The 17,056-nt window shown below is 45.4% G+C and overlaps 1 protein-coding gene across 1 annotated transcript; it reads left to right on the top strand.

The window, feature by feature from the left end:
- The first annotated feature begins 233 nt into the window (after window positions 1–233).
- LOC138249054 (olfactory receptor 51E2-like) lies at window positions 234–1,142 on the top strand. The gene has a single exon (XM_069203109.1). It carries the CDS (start codon window positions 234–236, stop codon window positions 1,140–1,142), a length of 909 nt encoding a protein of 302 aa, XP_069059210.1.
- The last annotated feature ends 15,914 nt before the right edge of the window (window positions 1,143–17,056 follow it).

Here is a 17,056-nt window from a genome sequence, read left to right as displayed (position 1 = left end):
ACCAGCGAGGATGTTCAGAGTGGGGATTGGAGAGTGGATTGACAAGGGGTAGGGTGGTTAGGACACATACTTTTAGTGCTTACTTCTCCGAGTTACCACTCAAACTAAAGATGTTTGCTGTATAGTTTTACCTTCACCTCACAATTATATATATGTGCATTAACATAAACCATTTAATTGCAGAACGTGAGTTCACATGAAGATCCATAAAATGCCACCTGTTCATTCCAACCATGTCTAATGAATCGGCATTCATCCTGATTGGATTTCCAGGTCTGGAAACTGCTCATGTCTGGATCGCATTTCCACTGTGCCTCATGTACATCATTGCAATTCTTGGAAACTGCACCATCATGTATATTATAAAGGTGGAGCCGAGCCTCCATGAGCCCATGTACTTGTTTCTTGCAATGCTGGCTACCATTGATATACTCATATCCTCCAGCACCATGCCAAAAATATTGATCCTCCTATGGTTTGATGTAATGGAAATTTCTTTCAATGGATGCCTGATCCAGATGTTCCTGATCCATTCGTTATCAGCTATGGAATCCACTATCTTGTTGGCCATGGCCTTTGACCGCTATGTTGCTATATGTAATCCTTTAAGGCATTCATCCATCTTGACAAACAAGAGAATAGCATTAATTGGATTCCTCTCAGTAATCCGAGGTGCACTGTTTTTTTCCCCAATCCCATTTTTAATTCAACGATTGCCTTTTTGTCACAGCAAGATGCTGTCTCATTCCTTTTGCGTCCATCAAGATGTGATGAAGCTTGCCTGTGCTGACACTACACCCAATATTGTTTACGGATTAAGTGCCATTCTCTTTGTTATGGGAATCGATTCTTTGCTAATATTTTTGTCTTATGTCATGATCCTGAAAACAGTGTGTGGTCTCTCTAGGAAGGAAAGTTTGAAGGCATTCAATACCTGCATATCGCACATCTCCGCAGTATTGATCTTCTATGTCCCGCTGATAGGCTTGTCTGTGGTGCACAGATTTGGAGAGCGATTATCTTCAACCACCTACATTGTGATGGGTGACATCTATCTTTTTGTCCCACCTGTTTTGAACCCCGTAGTCTATGGTATCAAAACAGGTAAAATAAGAAATAAAATACTACGGCTGTTTTATTGAACCTCTCCATAACAATGAGAGGTAGATATATTTTTTATGTTTTTAACTGTATAGTCGCTGTGGTGGCAATCATCTCAGGATATGGGACAAGCACCTTTTCATTCTCTCTCTCTCTCTCTCTCTCTCTCTCTGGTTTTGATGTCTGCCCTTTAATTACAAGTTACTCTATATCTATTTCTAGGTAGCATTACGATAGAAGAGTTTAGAAAGGAAATATAGCTTTGACACCCAATGGCAAAAGTTATCACTTCCCCTCAAAACCTGCTAAAAGATCTTATGTTTAATTTTTGTTTTTTTAGAAACATTATAAACTCTATCTATCTGTCTATCTATCTATCTATCTATCTGTACATGTATACATTTTTACGTATATATCAGGAAAATTAATTTAATTAAAATGTAATGAAACTGATACATTAATTTGTAAAATCAAAATGGTTATTAAGCTATTTTAAAATTACCTAATGGATATGTTTTATTTTTAGATTTTCTGTTATTAGTAAAACACGTATTTATATTTTTTAATTGCTAAAATATTTAATTTCTTTTAGTAATATTTCTGAAGGGGTTTTATTTTATTCCCTACCTCCATTGATTCAAATGAGAGTGTTGCAGTACTAGTGTTTGCCATGTGTGGTGCTAAACATACTCCAGGTCTGAGCTGGAGTACATTTACAAAAGATTTTGGACCTTTTTAGCTGTAGTGGCTTTAGAATTGTATTTTATATTTACATATTTTGTAGCAAGTAAGATCCATTTCCAAGCCACTGCCCCTGGTCATTCCCACTTTTAATACTAAGGCCCGTATTTATACTCCGTTTGCGCCGAATTAGCGTCGTTTTTTTCGACGCAAATTCGGCGCAAAACTAACGCCATATTTATACTTTGGCGTTAGACGCGTCTAGCGCCAAAGTATTGGCAAATAGCGTCATTTTTTTGCGTGAACGCCTTCCTTGCGTTAATGAGATGCAAGGAAGGCGTTCCCGTCTAAAAAAATGACGGCGACGCAAATGCGTCGTATTTATACTCCCGGGCAAAAATCACGCCCGGGAGTTGGCGGGTCAAAAAACCCCGCATTTGCGCCACTATTTAACGCCTGGGTCAGGGTAGGCGTTAAGGGGCCTGTGGGCTCAAAATGAGCCCACAGGTGCCCTCCCCTGCCCCCAGGGACCCCCCCTGCCACCCCTGCCCACCCCAGGAGGACACCCAAGGATGGAGGGACCCACCCCAGGGACATTCAGGTAAGTTCAGGTAAGTATAATTTTTTATATTTTTTTATTTTTTTTGGGTGGCATAGGGGGGCCTTATTTGTGCCCCCCTACATGCCACTATGCCCAATGACCATGCCCAGGGGACACAAGTCCCCTGGGCATGGCCATTGGGCAAGGGGGCATGACTCCTGTCTTTACTAAGACAGGAGTCATGAAATGGCGTCTGGGCGTCGTAAAAAAATGGCGCAAATCGGGTTGAGGCGATTTTTTTGCCTCAACCTGACTTGCCCCATGTTAAGACGCCCTAACGTCATTTTTGCCCAACGCCGGCGCTGCCTGGTCTACGTGGTTTTTTTCCACGCACACCAGGCAGCGCCGGTCTGCTTGCGCCGGCTAACGCCATTCCATAAATACGGCGCCCGCATGGCGCTTCAGAATGGCGTTAGACGGCGCTAAATTTTTTGACGCTAAACTGCGTTAGCGCAGTTTAGCGTCAAAAAGTATAAATATGGGCCTAAGTATTAAACTGAGATGTGCAAAGGTCTCCCCATAGAAAAGAAGGCGAGATGGAGGTTGAGATTTACAGTCAGCGGTCCCACTTAAAGTTTTCTCTACTAATGTTAAATATTATTTAGCTCTAATGAAGGATGATTGCACTAGGTGGACCTCACAGAGGGCCTGATTCGCAAAGGTAAACTTATGCAAAAAGTCTAACTTCAGACCAAAAGTCTAACATTACTATGAGTAAAGTTAGACTTTAGGTCTAAACTTAGACTTTTGGTCTAAACTTAGAATTCTGATCTAGGCTTACATTTGTGAATCAGGCCCAAAATGTTACCAAAATTAACAAGTTTATAATTATTAAAATGAAAATTCTATTTAAGCTATTTAGTTGAAAACTATCTGCTTTAATTTTTAAAAGGTGTTACCTTACATCATAAAGTTCCTCATTTCTTCTGAGAACTAAAAGGCAGACTGCCTTATCTTGAGAGGTAATAAGGAGCTCCATATCAAGATGGTTTGTGTCACTTCTCAATCAATCATGTATTTATAAAGTGGGACTTTTCACTTGTAAGTATATCCAGGCGCTGAGAATGGTCTTATTTGAAAAGCCAGGTTTTTAACCATTTCTTGAAGTCTCTCAGTGAAGGGGCGGTAGGGAGGTGAATGGGGAGAGCGTTTCAGGCTTTGGAGGCAACAAAGTAGAAGATGCGTCCTCCTGCATTGCAGCAATGAATGCGATTGATACGTGCGAGGGCCTGGTGTGTGGACTGAAGGTTCCTGTTGTGGTGGTGGAAGTGAAGGCACTGGTTCTGGTAGGCAGGTTCTTGGTCATGAAGGGGCTTGTAGGCATGGGTGAGGAACTTGAAGTGACATCGCTTCTGGACTGGGAACCAGTGGAGGTCTTACAGGTGCTGAGAGATGTGGGCTCTTCTGGGCAGGTCAAGAACCAGTCTAGCTGCAGCATTCTGTATTGTTTGGAGCTTTTTCATGAGCTTGGTGGAGGTGTCAGCTTAGAGTGTGATGTCATAGTGGAGCTAGCAGGTAATGAGAGTGTGGGGAACAATCTTTCTTGTGTTGGCGGGGGGCCACTTGAAAATGTTTGTGAGCATGTGAAGTGTGTGGAAGCAGGCTGAGGCGACAGAGTTGACCTGACGTCTAATGGAGAGTTCGCTGTCTAGGATGATGACAAGGTTGCAGACATGGTCTTTTGGTGTGGGGCTGAGATCCACTTGCCACCAGGAACTGTTCCAGAGGGCGGAGTGTTTTCCAAAGATAAGAACTTCATTCTTGTCTGTCTTCTGCTTTAGGCAGTTGTCCTTCATCCATGTTGCAACACTCTTCAGGGAGTTGCAGACATTTTTGTTGGTTGTAATTTGGTCAGCAGAGAGTGATAGGACGAGCTGGGTGTCATCAGGTTAGGAAATGATGCTGATGTTGTGAGATCGGGTGATGTCGGCAACATGTTGATGAGCGTGAGGCTGAGTTACATGCCCTGGGGAATGCTGCAGATATTATGTTTGGTTGGTGATGTGAAGGGGGGAAGGCAGACTTTCTGGTTGCGTCCTGTGATGAGGGATGACATCCATTTGAGCTTGTCGCTGGTTATTTCTATGTGGTGCAGGGGGTGGGTGAGTGTGTGTTGGGCTACCGTTTCAAAGGTCGCAGACAGTTCGAGAAGGATGAGGGTAGGAGATTCTCCTCTGTCGAGAAGGGTGCTTATGCCATTCGGAACAGCGATCAGTGCTGTCTCAGTGCTGTGGTTGGTTCTGAAACCAGACTGGGAGGAGTCTAGTATGTTGTGTTTGTCAAGGTGTTTGGTGAGTCAGAGGTTTAGGGCCTTCTCCAGGGCTTTGAAGGGGAACAGGAGCAAGGAGATGGGTTGGTAGTTTTTTAGTTCGGTCTGCCGAGGGTTTCTTGAGGAGTGGTCTGACCTCAGGGTGTTCTCCTGTTTCAGGGAAGGTGGCAATAGATAGGGAAGCGTTGATGATGGTGGAAAGTTGGTGGCTGATCTTGTCTCTTCTAAGGTTGAAGTGATGGTAGGGGCAGGGGTCTGTGGAGTCTCCAGAGTGGATGGTGCTCATAAGGGTAGTTGTGTCATCTTCATTGAGTTGTTTCCAAGCATTGAGCGGGTGGTCGGTAGCGGTGGTTGATTGGAGACTGGATGTGCTGGAGGGTTGGGGGTTGAAGTTCTTGTAGATGTTCGCTATTTTGTTGTGAAAATGGTCGGTGAGCGCATAGCAGAGCTTCTGTGTTGCAGGGACTGTTTTCATTGGCTGTGGGGCAGGTGAACTTCTGTGCCAAAATTAAAGTGAAAGCCTTAACAGAGGCCCTATTCAAACTCAAGAGGAAGCACCATTAGGACGTGGTCCACCGGAGACACCACTTTCAGTTTGTGTCTCGGCACCCATGCAGCCAGAACAGTCCTGGTGTTGCAATGCGCACTACAGCCTGGCATGGCATTCTGTGAGGGGTTCAGAGCTCAGGACTTGTATTGTGGCAGAGGGGTTGCAGAATATCAGGCCGGAAGGAAGATGTTAAATTTAATCTTCTTTGCTTTCAAAGTCAAAAACATTATTTCCAGTGTGAGGACAGGTCAAGCCTCATAAGAATGTATTCCCAAGATTGTGGTCAGTTCATAGGTCGTGCATGGGAATCACAATCCAAGATGAAGTATGCTTCTTTTCCTGTGATGTAGGTTCATATTGGATCATAGATAAGGAAGCAGTTTTGAATGAAGTGTTTAGCAACACATTAGTTACCATATTATTCATCCTGTTCTTCATCTATTTGCTTCCTACTACAAACAAGACCTGTTTTTGAAAGTTATTTTATCAGAAACAATTAAACCATTGATTATTTTATCTGTAATGAATTTTGACAGAATAGTTCCAGTGCTAAAGTTATTATGGCAATTATTTTAGCATTTTGAAATCTGGAAGGAATCTTCAGTGGAATGTGATGGCCTAGCACATGACTGTTGTTTGTTATGGATGCTCAACCTTTGTTTTCAGCATGCCTAGTAGAACTTGATTCAAAGAAACAGACTCAAAGTAGGAGTTTGTATGTATTGATGGCTCTTCCTCAAGCTTTAACCTTGTGAAGGTTTAGTATAGACGAATGGCTATCCATATAGGAAAATATAATAGTCTTCTATTTATCTGAAACACTGGTGACATTCCCTATTGCAAGCAATATAAACACTCTTTACTCTCAATTATTTAACATCATGGCATCTCTTCCTCACAGATGTACCAATTTTCAACAGCAGAGGTGTTTTCAACCCTTGCTTTTATGGGCTTGAGTCTTGAAGAGCCACTAATTGAAACATTATGGGCTGGTATCTTAACAATAAAATGTTACCCACACAAGGTATTAATGTCTAAATTTCACCCTGCAAATACTCCCTCTTTTATTCTGAAAATGAAACTATTACCATAAATAATTACATTAAGCAATCATCTTCATAAAGTAAAATAACTCAGATCCTATCAATTCATAAAAATGCATTTCAATCATCAGTTTCCCCATTATGTGAAATTTGTTTGCATTTGAAAAACTGGTATGTTTATTAATTTCTAAAAATTAAGACTTACAAAGTCCTTACACTAAATTGACATATTTAACTTTACATTAAGACCATAGTACATGGTGCAGGAAAGCAAACCAATGGCATGGAAAGTTAAATGTTATCTGTGGATTGCAGCACTTTCTCACAGAGTTGATGCCTGCTTTGGTTTCTTATGCTACATTTTCGCATTAATAGCCTAGTTGTCAAAGACTTAGGGGCATATTTATACTTGTTTTGTGCCTAATTTGCGTCATTTTTTTGATGCAAATTTGGTGCAAAACTAACTCCATATTTATACTTTGACACTAGACCCGTCTAGCACCAAATTTATGGAGTTAAAGTCATTTTTGGACGCGGAAACCTACTTTGCGTCAATGATATGTAAAGTAGGAGTTCCCGTTCAAAAAATGACTCTATGGCTTTGGCGCCATTGGTATCCCTTTGGTAAAATCATGCACGGGAAGGAGGAGGGGTCAAAAAATGGTGCAAAGCTTGCTTTGCACCATTTTTTTATGCCTGGGTCAGGGCAGGTGTAAGGGAACCTGTGGGCCTATTTCCATGGTGGAACACCATGGAATAAGCCCACAGGTGCCCTCGTCAGGCCCCAGGGATACCCTACCAACACCAGAGGGACAGCGAAGGATGGGGGACCCCATCCCAGGTAAGTATAGGTAAGTACAGGTAAGTATTTTATACTTTTTTAAAGTGCCACTGGGGGACCTGAAAGGGGTCCCCCTACATGGCACTGGGTGCAATTGCCGTGCCCAGCGGACCCTGGTCCCCTGTGCTGACCAGTGGGGTGGTGGGCAGGACTCCTGTCATTTCTAAAACAGTAGTCATGTGGTATGGATGGTTTTGTGTCAGAAAATGACTTTAGGCAGGTTAAAGTCATTTTGTTTTATTCTAACCTGCCAAATGTCATTTCTTGGTGCAAAACCCCCTTCTCCCATACCGCCAGCTCTACCCGAGTAATGTCATTTCTTTTTTACACTAGCCTACCCTTTGCACCGGCTTGCACCATTCCATTAATATGGTGCCCGGCTTGTGCACAGAAATGGTGCAAGCCGGTGCTAAACTTTTTGGTGCAAAACTGCTTTAGTGCAATTTTGCACCAAAAAGTATAAATCAGGGCCTTAGGGTCTCATTATGAATTTGGCGGTCTGTGAACTGCCATTGTGACATTGGCAGTCTGACCATCGTCAGGTTGGCGGTCGGAACGCTGTATTACGAGTCATGCTGACCTATGGAGCAGAAACCACCGTAGTAATGCCACTGCGGCACAGACCACTGTGGTCAGGAGGCTGCACAAGCAGGCCAGTGGAGCCGATGTTGCCGCCAGACACATTATGAGGTTCCACACCACTAATGTGACTGTGGCAGTCCAACCACCTCATCTGAGCAGGCGGAAATGGGGAGTATAAAGGGAGACACTGACCTGCAGGCAGCCTCACGTGTCCGGTGCTGACATGGAGATGCTGCTGATCATCAATGGAGCAAAAAATCCACGTTGTTGGCTCAACTGACAGTAAGTACACACACTTATCTGTGTCACTATGCTCAACAATAGTTTGTCACGTCGACATCCACATCATATGGGGGTTGCGTTACTGGCACCAAATACACTTATCATTGTGTCTCACATCGGAATCAGACACAAAGGACACACTCAGAGTCAGAAAACATCTCCTTTGGGCAGGTCACTCACAATGCACACTACACAAAAACACACATCTGCTCATCTCGGGCACAAGGACAGTAAAATGTACACACTATTGTCTCACACATCACCAACAACACACCACCATCACATCTACCAGTACAACTGACACCCTCACATTGCACAAATGCCATGGACCTGTCATCACATTCAACACACATATGTATGGATGTGTCATAGAACACAAAAAACACTCCCATGAAACAGCCCTGCAATGGACCACAAATCCCACACATTGCAACACAATTTTACGGACAATGGGATGCACAATAAACAGAGAGACCAATATACAAAGATCACTATGCAAATAATACCTGCACAATAAGGATAGGAGCATCTGGTACACTCAGGGAAGGAGGCTGCACTGGGACTCATATCACTTTGCACATGCCCATTAAACAGCCTTTGCAGAGGAACTCAGAATCTCAGGGACAAATAATACTAAACCCAAACGACAAGCCTATATGCACAATGAGGAAGTGCAAGTCACCGAAGCACATACAACTCTAACTGCATGGGACATACCTCTACATGAAGTAGCTGCAAGATGCACACAGCTAAATGGACAAATGCACAGTCAAATACCAAAAAAGGTAGTTCAATTGAATACTCTCCATGTCTGCACATACACAACTCAAGCTGCCACACATTAGATGAAACCATAATCCATATCAGGGGGGCAAGCCTAACACCAGGCATGCTCACATTGGACAATACAAGATGAAATACTTATCATACCAAAAAGTACACACTGCCATGACACCACTATTGCGTGTATACGCACATATCCATACAGTCAACATATACCCTTGTCTTGGGAGACACCAACACTGCCCACAATGTGAGATACTGCAAACAACAGCAAATGGATAAGGAAGCAGGCTGAACACAGACAACTGTAGGCAGACAACACAAGTCACTCAGGAAATAAAGTTAGAAGAGGAATTGCTGGACAAATGTATACCCCCCAAAAAAAACCAACTGTTTGGGTTTAATAAATGTACATTTTTGAAAGTCCAACGCAATTGGCCAGTCCATATGTCTTTGCACAGGTACACAATGGTGCTGTCACTTGACTCCTAACTGCCAGGGAACATCCACAGGAAGAGGCATCAAGAGGGCAGGCAGGCACCTCAGGTATAATTTTTGGGGGGGGGGGTGGATTTGGGAGAGGTGGGTTTGATCTTGGGTTTGGGAGGGGTAGACTGCTTTTTGGGAGGGGAGGGTTTCTTCCTGGGGGAAGGGATATTGGTACTTGCAGGGGGGGCAGGTGTGACAAGGGAGTACTTGGAGGGGAGGTGGGTCAGGCCTCTTGGGTTTCGGGCGGAAGTGGCGGGAACAGGGGAAGGGTCAAGGTCAAACAAAAATGCTTTCTTAAGTACATGGGGACAGTCAGCAGAAGGGATGGGGTTTTGGAGGCTAGGGGAGTGGTTGTCTGATGTGTCAGTGTGGATGCCATGGGTGTGTGGGAGGTATGCTTGTGTTTGTGTGATGTCTGGTGCATGGGTGAGTGTGTGTTTGTGTGTCTTGGGGGCTGGGAGGTGGAGGTGCTGGGGATGGAGTGGTGGATATGTGTGCGTCTATTGGGGTGGAGTCTATAGGTATGCTGGATGTGGTGGATGTCTTTGTGTCTGTTGGGGTGGTGTATGCAGGTATGGTGCTTGTGGTGGATGCCTGTGTGCCTGTTGGGGAATTGTTTCTGGGTGTGGTGGGTGTGTCATTGACTATTGTGGTGTTGCCTGTGGGTATGCCTTATGTCATGTGTAGGACAATAGGGGCGGTGGGGGTGTCTGGGAAAGTGGTGAATGATGTTGTATCTGTGGGTGTCTGTTGTTTGCTTGCGTGCTGGTGCATTTTGTGGTGCTTGTGTATGTGTGTGCTGCTCTTGTGTGTGGAGCTATGTATGTGCGGATCGGTCTGTGTGCTTTAGGTAGGTAGGGGAATGGGGGATTTTGATTGGGAAATGTGAGGTGGAGCGGGACAAAAGGTGGGGGGTATCTGGCTGCCATCAGTGTGGAAGCCAGATCCTGAAAAGATCTCTGTAGGCCAGACATTGCACTATGAATGCCTTCCAGGAATGCATTTGTCTGCTGGAGTAGGGTTGCCAATCCCTGGATGGCATTCACAATGGCTGTCCTACCCAGAGAGATGCTTATCAGGAGGGCTATCGTCTTCTCACTGAGAGCAGCAGGGGTAACAGGGGCTAAGGCTGAGGTGCTTGGGCAAAGGAGATGCTCGCGCTCTTGGGTGAGTGGGCAGAGCCGACTGGGTGGGGAGCAATAGGGAGGGCAGTGAAAGAATGAGGGGGGTGGACAAAGATGGTACAGAGGTATACCCTGGTGGGTCTGCCACCACTAGGGAGTGTCCATTGAAAGAATATTCTGGTAATAAAGAGGATGTTCAAGTCTCCTCTGTGGCACTTCCCTCGCCCACCAGGCCACTGTACCACTCTGTGTCCGTGGTGTCTTGATGTGAGGTCCTATGGGCAGATGCATCCCCACTCAGATGTGCCCTTGTCCTTCACTTGCTGGTGCTGATACTGCAAATACAAAGAGAAATAGTGTCATCAAATGTCCATGATCACACTTGAACAAAAGCTCTGATTAGCATACATTACCGGGATGTCAAGTAAGCCCCAGAAACAAACTCCACCTAAGTAGCCCATATATGTGTCATACCTTATGCATGCATGCTACCTGAACTGTCAACAGTTGGCCACATGAAAATCAGGATCTCTGACATTTACAATTGCATGGCTGAAGTTGTGCATTCACAGTAACAATTAAACAAGTAAGAGACCTCATCACCCTCAAAGCTTTGTCTCATGGAACAGATCTCAGTTACCTGTTGTCATACAACAGTAGGCTAATGCCAACTGCATCCCCACAGATCCCACACAAGGTCAGTCAGACATCTCTTTGTCACATACATAATGACCAAACAATAAGAAATGATGGTCCAAAATCCTGCCATGTTGCTGACAAAAGTGCAATATCCTAGAGAAGGTGACATAGAAAAACTCATGTCACACTGGAAACAATTCCACAATGCACACTTCAACAGGTGATAATGGTCCCAATATAGTCATGGAGATAGTACTATTGTTGCTCAAATAGGCGATAGGCCAAACATGTGGCATGGAAATGAACACTGTAGACATAATGTGCAGTATGTCAGGGATTGATGTCCCCAAAATTCACAGCACAATGAATCAACAAGCCCCAGGGTGATCACCACTAATTTCTGGCACACCTTACAGCAAAATACTCTGAGTGCATCAGAAGACATAATTTGTCCCTTGGATGTTGGAGAGGCCCTGAGAGTTGCAAGTGGTTGTTGAAGGTCCTCAACATGTTGTCCAATTGGAAGCTACATCATTGCCTCAATTGTGGCCATGCAGACCCAGATGTCTATCTGTGGATTCACGTTTGTACCCAAACACATGTGATTTCAACTTAACTGCAAGTCACTCCATGATGCATTCCAACAGCCAGGTTACAAACCTTACCCCTTGCCCATGTGCAGTGCACTTTGATACAGGCTGCCACATCAATGGCATAGAAATGGACATTGTGGATCAAAACTCTAGGCCTACCTGTCATGTCCCTCATTGCTACTGTAGTTGTACATGCCAAATGGCATTCTTTGATACATAAGGAAATGTGTCAGTCAGTAAACAATGGTGACACACTCATGTATGTGGCACAACATCAAATGCCCTGCATTAAAAATGGCTTATTCCACACACAGGTTGTCATGCACATACAGTATATGTGAGGGAATACAGACATCATCCTATCAACACAGGTAGACAATGCATGAAACAGCAGCTTAAAAATGTTTTGCTAATGAGAGAGGGACACATACTGACATGTAGGCTCAAGGAATATTGGCAACAGTGATGGCACATGAATCATGTCAATGGGCGTGCCCCACTTACCAAAGGAAAGTAATTATCTGAAGAGGCAACCAAAGTACAATGTAGGCTCTGTCACATGTATGATGGCCATCTTCACATTACAGACTGCAGTGGGCACCAGAGCCTATTGTATGCTGAAAACAACTAGCCTCTGGGTGGCAGATGTCAAGATACTCATTTACCCAGACACCTGGCTGAGGAAAGTGATCCATCACTTTCTTACCTTTGGCCTGTAACATTGAGGAGGAGAGGTCTGTTCCATAGAATATACATGCATTACAACAACAAGCAGTACTTGATTGATCACTGTACTTAGACATATGTTGTCCCTGGAGAGCAAGTGTTTTGTGGATTGTGCACAGTTGTGTCCTAGGTCCCTGGGCCAATAGGCAAGGTACATCAGTATACAACACATAACATGTCTACACAAACAATCACCAATTCACTGTGTGACACATCACTCATCCCTAATTGTCTCGGGAGCTATCAGAACCTAACACATTCACTTGGCAATGTGACAGGCAGGAATATGCCCCGCACTCACTCTGTTGTGGCTGCTGTGCTGTCTTCAGCTACCCATCATGGTTTGGGTAGGCCAGCGCCAGGATGTGGGCCGTTAGGGTGGTCATTGTCCAACTGGCATCCCCACCCACATTTGGAGGACAGCCCCAGATGGATCTCTGTGATTTTCTGGGCCCAGTGTCTCTGATCCCCCCACCTTTTCCTGCAGTGGGCGCTAAACAGCTGTGGACCCCCTGGGTCCGCGCCTTTGTGGTGATGGCTCTCCATGGTCCCTTCTTTCGATGGGTTTTGACCTGCAGGGATCCAAAAGACAAATCAAGAGATTATAATCTCAAATCATTGAGTCACATACATGTCAGTAAGATCAACCTAGTTCCTTTCTGTTTGTCAATGCTCCCAAGTGTGACACACACAAGCCAATAAGTACAGGGACATGACGACAGACATATATATATTTCCATCTGCAGAATAAACCACTACCCAGCTCAGGGCCTACAATGACCAGGCAAGCTTACTGACATCAGGTAGCCCATGCTCTAGCAACCTGTACTGCGATATGAGTCACAATGAAGCACTATACCCCTATGTGGCTTCTAAATGAACACATTCACACTCTGTGAGAATGACTCACCACATGCAGTCCCTACAGGCAATTGCCAGAGTACAAATGCCAACATTATAGATGAGCAAAGAGGGGCTGGCATGGTGGGTACAGAAAGTTTCTTCCTTGTCCATGTGTGGATATGTGGACTCACAAATGCAGAGTCACGGCACTTCAGGGGGTGGGGTTCTGTGCTATGTACCTGTACCACAAAACACTCCTTTGTACATATGTGTCCATCCTACAGAGATGGCATCCAGCAAGCAAAGGCATGCCTTGTACCGTTTTTGAAATGTGACCATGGTACTTAGGGCCTCAATACGGCCCTGACTGCCGGCGGTACACTACACCGCCAGCAGGCTGGCAGTGTACCTCCAGCGCATTATGACCATGGCACATTAGCCACGGCCATACCGCCGGCCCCTCCACTTGACCGCCAGGCGGTCATAATCCCCAGGGCAGCGGTACTAGCAGCGCTGCCCTAGGGATTATCAGTCCCCAACCGCCAGCCTGTCCATGGCTGTAAACACAGCCAGGGAAAGGCTGGCGGTAAGGGGGACTCAGGGTGCCCCTGGGGGCCCCTGCACTGCCCATGCACCTGCCATGGGCAGTGCAGGGGTCCCCAGGCACAGCCCCATCACACATGCGTGACGGGTGCTGCTGCACCCGCTGCACATCCACATTGCCGCCGGCTCTATTATGAGCCGGCTACAACATTGATGTGACTTTTCCGCTGGGCCAGCGGACAGAACACTGTTTTTGTCCGCTGGCCCAGCGGAAATGTCAAAATAGGGAGTAACAAATACCGTCAGCACTGGCAGTATAGTGGTGCCCACGGCTTCGGTGGTCTTTTTGTAAGACCGCCGAAGCCGTAATGAGGGCCTTAGTCGCATATCATGGCCTCCCAGGAATCAACACACTTTCTGCATTGTGGGACTGTCAGTTATGCAATACGCCTGAACAGGACAGATATGAATTGTGTGAAGGTGACAATGGAGCTGTGGGAGTAAGGGACGTGCCATGAATCTAACACATACCCTCACAATGATGCTAAGTGCACATATGGACTAGTTTAATGATTTACCTCTGTACCCATTCCTAGTCTAGTCTAAGTAATGAGGCATTCAGGGCAGGTTTTGCCACCAGTCTAATACTGACAACATGACAAGATTTGCTGGTGTACAGGGAGTGGGCACAGGGCAACAATTGCATAGCCACAGTGACTCTGCCAGAGTCTAGACTAAGTCAAATACTGGGAGATAGGTATGACAAGCCCTGGTCTCTGCAGGCTGCTCTGACAGAACCTACATGACACTCCATCCCCATCACTTCCCCATGCATGACATTACATCATGTAGCCAACAGTGATTTGGCATGTGGTGTGTGTGGTAACTTGAAGGGCAGAGAGACACATAATATTCCTTTCACACAACAGTTTAGCAAGGGTAGATGTGGGTTGAAAGATCTGTGGCACTATAGACATTTTCCCAAAGACTCTCCACTGACTCATACAACATGCATACACAGTTCATGCTGTCATGCACATACATGTTGTCTGACATTTTCTACAATCATGAGGAAAGAGATGTCAGTGAACGTTAAAAATAATGACTCCTTGTCTAATTATGTTCATCCAACACAAGGATGGTCTAGGGCCCCAAAAACCTCAAACAACACAGTGTGACTGAACTTAACATATGGCATTGGCCACAAATTCCTGCACATTGTCCATCCCATTAATGTCACACAGACTGCCACAATAGGCACACAAATAATCTAACCGGCACATATGGGGACATTTTAGGAGGGAAAGGATGGTGAAGTACATCTAAAATTGTGCACATAAGGTACATATCTGCTCCTCTGGTGAGCCATATATCTGTTCATACAGGGGTAGTACCTCAGTAGCTACCCTCTCCAGCTCCTCTGGAGAGAAGGCAGGGGCCCTCTCACCTGCTGGGCTTGGTAGGCTTGCTCCCAGAGGCGACACACAGCAGCTCAGGTCGTGGAGGTGTTGCCAGCAACAGTGTCAGGAGTCAAGTGAGTGAATCTGCAGAACATGGTGGTCACATCTGCCATGTACACCGTCATCACTGCTGGCGGACACAGCTACTGGCCCAAGACAACCCGTGGCAACAATGTTAGCCTATGGTTCTGTCCACAAAGGTTGCAACCACCTACCGCCATGACGACTGCCACCAGTGGTCGAGGGTGGGTCCTAATGTCCAGTGGAGTAGCTCAGGCAGCCATTATTTTGGTAGCGTGAAATGCTGTACTGGGATATATAAACTGTGTCACACCTGCAAAAATGGATTTTTGAGCTCACACAATGCTTATCCTGTCTTGCCATGCAGGTTTTACTACTCAAACACCATCGTAGTATGTTGCAGGGCACAGATGGCATTTAACAGTGGAGCACAGTGCATCACCACTGATGACCATTTTGATGGTAGGGCTATCCAGTCACATTTCGAGGGGCCATTGTGTTGCACATCTTTGAGTTTGGTCCATGGACATGTTGTCATCACATGTCTTGGAAATTATGGAGGGCATATGTGACCTTTGTGTTATTTACATCTGGTATGTGTACTGGTTGCCATGTCTTCCATTCAGAAATATCTTGTCACATGATATCATTGACATGCATCATGTATGTTGCTGTGGACACCCTGACTAATCTTACAAATCATATCTTGTCATACATAGGTACGCAGGGAGAGGGAAGATGCAACAACCTCCTGTCTACCCTCCACCTCCAGACCTTCAGGCCATGGAAGCATGACACATCATCCTGCTCTATCGTCTGAATAGGTAAACCATAGTGGAGTTATGTCATCAGTTAGAGCCAAAACTGATGCCAGCTAATAGTTATCCAACCAACATACCGCCTATTGTATAAGTCATGTGAGTATTGCACTTCCTCACCACATGGTGCTTCTAACATACAGTGGCCCTTTCTGCTGGTATGTCACAGCCTATGTTCAGTCTGATGTTGAAGGATGTCCTCTCAGCAATGTTGAAACACCTGGACAGCTAAATCCAGTTTCCCCAACATGATGATTTAGCCCATATGAAGGCTGACTTTCATGGTTTTGCACGCATCCTACATTTGGTGGGGGGCATTGATGGCACACATGTTGGCTTGGCCCCACTGCAGGCCAAGGAACAAGTATAGTACAACAGAAAGAACTTCCATTTCATCTACGTGCAAGTTGTCTGTTTGGCAGAGATCTACAGTTCAGAGGTCTATGCCCATTATCTGAGTTCAGCCCATGATTCACTCATACTGCAGAACAGCACCATATTCCAGCTGATGTCCCAACTGTAGCCAGAGGAGGCCTGGCTGGTTGGTAAGTCACATTTTTCCTGTTTGTGTGTGTGTAATTTCTGGTGCTACAATCATGAAGTGAGTGACTCGTTGCACATATGTTCCATACCTTAACAGGAGACTCTGCATATACAAACCGTCCTCAGTTGTTTCTTCCACTATGGAATCCAACTACACCAGGGGAAGTCTGCTTAAATGAGGCCCATGGAAGAACAAGGGGGGTAGTGTAGCAGTCATTTGGGGTACTGAGGGTCAAATTTATGCGTCTTGTCCAGAGTGGTGGAGCCCTCCTCAACTCACCCAGAAAGGTGTGTCAGATCACTGTGGCAAGCTGCATGCTCCACAACATTACCCTGCGGAGGAATATCCCGTACATCCCAGAGGAAGGGGAATCTGCAGTGCCACCAGGTGAGAATCCAGAAATGCTAAGCAAGGATGAAAGTGGTGAAGAAGAAGGAGCTGACTTGCAGCAAGATCTCATCAACAGCTACTTTTCATGAGTGTAAGTATGTAATGTGACTTGTGTAATAGGTATGTTTTGAAG

The sequence above is a fragment of the Pleurodeles waltl genome, chromosome 8 (assembly GCF_031143425.1).
Source record: "Pleurodeles waltl isolate 20211129_DDA chromosome 8, aPleWal1.hap1.20221129, whole genome shotgun sequence".
NCBI classification, from domain to species: Eukaryota; Metazoa; Chordata; class Amphibia; order Caudata; family Salamandridae; genus Pleurodeles; species Pleurodeles waltl.
The sequence above is the reverse complement of the archived record's forward strand: the minus strand, read 5'-3'. Positions and strand labels throughout refer to the sequence as shown.

Excerpts from the sequence above, each read along its gene's own strand:
- LOC138249054 (XM_069203109.1), top strand. The coding sequence starts at position 234 with ATGTCTAATGAATCGGCATTCATCCTGATTGGATTTCCAGGTCTGGAA.